The 5,073-nt window shown below is 33.2% G+C and overlaps 1 protein-coding gene across 1 annotated transcript; it reads left to right on the plus strand.

Annotated features, from left to right (window-relative positions):
• The first annotated feature begins 3,168 nt into the window (after positions 1-3,168).
• On the plus strand, positions 3,169-3,627 carry LOC106778527 (2S albumin-like). Its single transcript, XM_014666500.2, has one exon. The coding sequence runs from the start codon at positions 3,196-3,198 to the stop codon at positions 3,625-3,627; it is 432 nt and encodes a 143-aa protein (XP_014521986.1). The 5' UTR covers positions 3,169-3,195.
• Positions 3,628-5,073: the final 1,446 nt, after the last annotated feature.

Raw genomic sequence — 5,073 nt, forward strand, 5'->3', positions numbered from 1 at the left:
AACACGATGATCCACACAGAAAGGGCACAACAATGGTGAGGCGAAAGGGAGTGGAGAGTGCTTGCCGAGAGGCGAATCGAGTGATGAACGCAAGGGAAAGGTCTTCAACACCCAAAATAAGGACTTCCCGACAGGCGAAACAACTGCCCAAACCAGTGGAGGCGAGCCCAGCCGAGACGAACACGACAATGGTGAGGCGAGGCCACCGGAGAAGCGAAACTGATCAGAGATTAGTGAGAACGCGAGAGGCGACAGAAGAAAGACGAGAGAGCGAGAGAGCGAGAGAGCGAGAGAGTGAGACCTATTTCATCATAACAAAACACAATGTAAGAGAAAGAAGAAAGGAAACCGCGAAAATGAAAATACAATTCTTTCACTTCCATCTTTGCCCTTCGTTCAGTTTTAAAATCAATTTTTTTTTAAAATTAAAAACACCCAATGACACTTTGCCACGTGGGTAGTGTCAAAGGAGTGTCAAAATAGGGTGTTGAAATATCATTTTGCTTTCAAATAATAACCTATCACATGCATTCACTATTACAATTAAAGAAACCCAACTCGTACTATTTATCTGCTGCACTCAACACCTATAAGTCTTAATTCCTAAGATTTTCTTTGCAGCCCCACTTCATCCAGTTAACGCCCATAAACCTCAGAATCCTCTATTTACCTAATAGACCCACTTTTATGCACTAAACCTCTCAACTTTGCAAAATACAAACTTCATGCAATGTCTTTCAGAAGTTGCAGATCATTTGAGTTTCAACTCGTTCCGCTTCAAAGCAAGGTTTCGTGGTTTTTGGGATAACTCCAACAGCAGAAAAGACCAATCATATAATTAAGTTAAAGTCTCAAAATAAAATTTTTCCGTAAGGGGTAACATAATATTCTTGGTGAATACTAGCAAAAGGAGAATCATGTAAATAGATCAAACAATGCAGAGAAAAGTAGGTGTTCGTAGTATGTTTATAGCAGTACAACTCCTTCAGAAATTCCTAGGCTCTTCTGTGAACAAGTTCCTCTACCCCCTCAGCTGTCTAAACTGATTTCAACAATATTCTATCATTCTCTTACGTCCATTACTCTAGAACCCAATGAAACTCTTATTTCATGCTACCATCTCTAAATAATAACATCCAACCTAAACCAAAATTTAATCTCATTCCATACCTTAGTATAGTCAAACCTACGACTGCCACCTTAGGTATCATAACACCCACCTGAAAAATAAAATAGACCTTACAACTTGGAGACTTACCTTCACATGACGCAACGACTCTAGACCGTGAACATCACCCAAGAACAGCTTCATCTATGCCCATAACCTGAGATAAACTACAAGGCCTACAAGACAAATAAATAGAAAACTACCCGACTCCCGATCACAACCTCAATAAATAACTTTACATATATATTATGAGAACATGGATTTTTCACCACAACAAAACTCATACCCATAACACCAATTAGTCATTCCAAACACTACAAAGTATTACCGAGAAATAAAAGATAAAGAAATGAAAACCATATTATCATTGAAACACATATATATCTTGCTCGTTGCCCTTCAAACCTTATCGAGAATAATAGTGTGCCCCAAACTTACACTACAGAAATAATATACATGGTCACAAAATCACTCTTCACATTATACATCACATCATGATTGCACCACCACCAGAAACGCAACTTAATACAAAGAAACACAATGGAGAGAAGAAATCACCAAAACACACCAAAAAATAAGGTAAGCTTCCCTTACCTTGAATGATCTGGACTCCTTTCTTTACCCAAGGTTTCTAGCCCAAAGTTTCACCTCATTCCAGCTCTCGTTCTTGCCTCAAGTAACTTCAAACTACTCTTTGGATTTTCCAGCCACTGTCTCACAATGCACCCTTGCTTTTCTCTCTGTTTTCCAATCTTTATAACCAGAAACATATTCATCTCCCTTAACTTCTCCACTTTAATAACCCATAACTCCACTAACTTTAACAGTTTATTCCTTCTGTTGCCTTTTTTTTCGGCAAGGATAACTATTAAAAAAACTAACTCTCCCATTTTGTTTAATTCATGTGGTTACTAACCATAATTTTAAATGAATAAAGTGGCCCCACCAATAATTTTCTTTGCACCATATCTTAATTCTTATTAAAGCACGTATACTCTATGATAAATAAAATAATTAATACCAAAGCACAACAATTTCTAACCTACTAGAAAGAATCAAATAAATTAATAAAATTAATAAATAACTTATTCATCAAACACATATTAAAACATAACTACTAAACTAACAAGGAACTATCACATGTTTGTGCTCTAAAATTTTTAGGATCTTACAAAATTGACCTATCTGCAACATATAAACATTAGTTTAATATGAACCTGGCGTTAGCACATTGGCAGGAGAATTCACAAGCACCTTCCAAAAATGATTCTAAAAGAAACTTCTGCTGCTAACTTAAGTTTCTTCTCCAATTCAGGCTCAGATCCAAGCCTGATATTATCCACTGATCTAAGTGCAGATTTCTTAGACCCATACTTATACCTATTATCTTCAGAAGTTCTCAGCACAGTCCCTACCACACAACACAACTCAATGACCACCCTTCTCATGCTTGGAAGGTACCAAAGACTCAAGATTATGAGCGACAGGAATGCAGTTTCTCACTCAAATGCCAAAGATAAAACAAAATGATTTTTCTGTTGTCACCTTTCAAACAAAATCAGCTTGTAAAAACAAGAAGGTGACGATTAGAAGCCTATCTCAAACACACCATCGATTGAAGCAGCTCAAAGACACCAACAAAGAACAATGCGTCGTGAGAGAAAGCAAAACCTAAATGTGATTTTCAAAACGAGGAGCAAAAGAAAAATCAAAACCCCAATATTTTTTCCCCTAATATTTTTTCCTAAAAAGCTGACATGTACCGTGTCAAACGATTGTAGGTGACACCTAGGCGTGTGAACCTATTAGTACTCTTATTTCTATTATATTACTGTGCACGATATTTATTAATATGATTAAACCAAATGCATGCAAGTGGCGTGGCAGCAGAGAATGAAACACTGGAGCCACCTCACCAAAACCTAACCATGAGTCACCCACGTAACCATCTTACATGCAAACCCAACTCTACTATGAACTGCACTTTCTCTTCATTCATTCATTACTGAATACAATATTCTGCGAAAATGAGCACAAGCACCATCCTCATCGTGGCTCTTGTCTTTGTAGGGCATACATGTTGCGCCTTCAAAGGGACGCAGGAGCGACTGAACTGTCTGGAGCAGATCAAGAAGGCGGAACTCGAGTACTGTGAGAACTACCTTATGACGAAGATCCAAGATCACCATGATGATGTTATAAGGAGCGTGAGAATGAACGACGGCTTCAGCGAGGCGAAAGAATTACATGAGATGCTAAGGTGCTGCCAGGAAGTGAGGGGTATGAGCAACCCCAAATGCCAGTGCCAAGCGTTGCAGCATATAATGGAGGGTCAAGTAGACAAACCGAAGAAGGAGAAGCTGCAGATGGAGGAGGCGCTTCTGAACTTGTTCGTGAGTTGCAACTTTGGACCCATGGAATGCGACTTGCATTTGGACTCTGAAAGAGAAATGCAATAGTATCGTGAATATTCACCAATAATGTTTGGAAACAACAAACTTGGTTTTTAAAATCATTTTATATCATTTAATTTGTTTAATTTTATTTTGCTGCGAATATTCTTAAATAATTAATTCACTTTTTTAATCACTTAATTTAAAATAAAATATTTATGCAAATTTCTTTTAAATAATAAATTAAAATTATATACTTTAATTCATTATACGTATATTTTTAAAAATTATTTCAAATATTAGTTGATTTTTTAAATAAATAAATGATTAATTTTGTTTATATTGTTTTTTATTTTTATTCTATGATTTATAATTTTATAATTTATAATTACTTAATCATTTAATGAAATAAAATGTAAAAAATATATTTTACTTTTATTATTTAGCATAATACTATTTTTAAAAAAAAATACATATTTAAGACCATATAAAAAACAGTAATAATTTTGTTAATTATCATCTTTATATTAAATTATCATTTTTCTTTATTTTTATTAATTATCTTAAAATATACTATTTATCTATTTATATTACTATTAGATTAGTCTAAGAATATATATTTATTATGTAAATTAAATGTAAAATAATTATATAAATTAGACGTACATATATTATATAAATTAGACGTACATTTATTAGATAAAGTCTAACCGTAGTACAACGTATTATTAGTCTACTAACACATACTAGATTAGTATAAAAGAATGAAACAAGTTTAATAATATATATTAAAATAATAAATAAATTTAAAAATATATAGTAAACGAATTTATATATATTTTTATATATTAAGTGAATATATTAAAAAATTATATTCATTTATATATATATATATATATATATATATATATATATATATATATATATAAAAGATAAGTTTATTTATATATTTATTAAATTAATATAGAATAAAGTTATAATAATGATGTATATATAGAATGGTAAGACCAAATATCATTTTCCAAGAAATTTGTGTAATATTAGTTAATTACACTATTAACAACTCATTTAGACTCAAGAACAACTCATCATTTAAGAATATGTGCAAAAAGATAAATTCACAAGCAATTACAAGGTTGGAATTTGGTATTGAAGACACTTAGAAATAGAAAAGACTAGAAATGGTATAAAATGACAATGTTAAAATTAGGTTTCACCAATTCACTCTTATGTATACCTAATTTCATCTCATTTCCATCAATTAACTAAAGTCAATCCACAAAAACAGTCTAGCCCTAATCACTTAGGTGAAAGAGCCTAGGTTTTCCCTATCAAACTCCAATCCCTTAGAAAATCTAACAAGTAGACCTGTATTAAGAGCTAGGATCTAAGACAACATGTGAATCATCTTTCGCCCCTAGAATCAATGACCACAAAGGCTCTTGTTTCAGTTCAAGGTTCCATCTTACGTCCTCATAATCCATGAAACCCCAAAATCAATTCATGAACGTC

The sequence above is a fragment of the Vigna radiata genome, unplaced genomic scaffold (genome assembly GCF_000741045.1).
Source record: "Vigna radiata var. radiata cultivar VC1973A unplaced genomic scaffold, Vradiata_ver6 scaffold_23, whole genome shotgun sequence".
In the NCBI taxonomy this organism is placed as follows: Eukaryota; Viridiplantae; Streptophyta; class Magnoliopsida; order Fabales; family Fabaceae; genus Vigna; species Vigna radiata.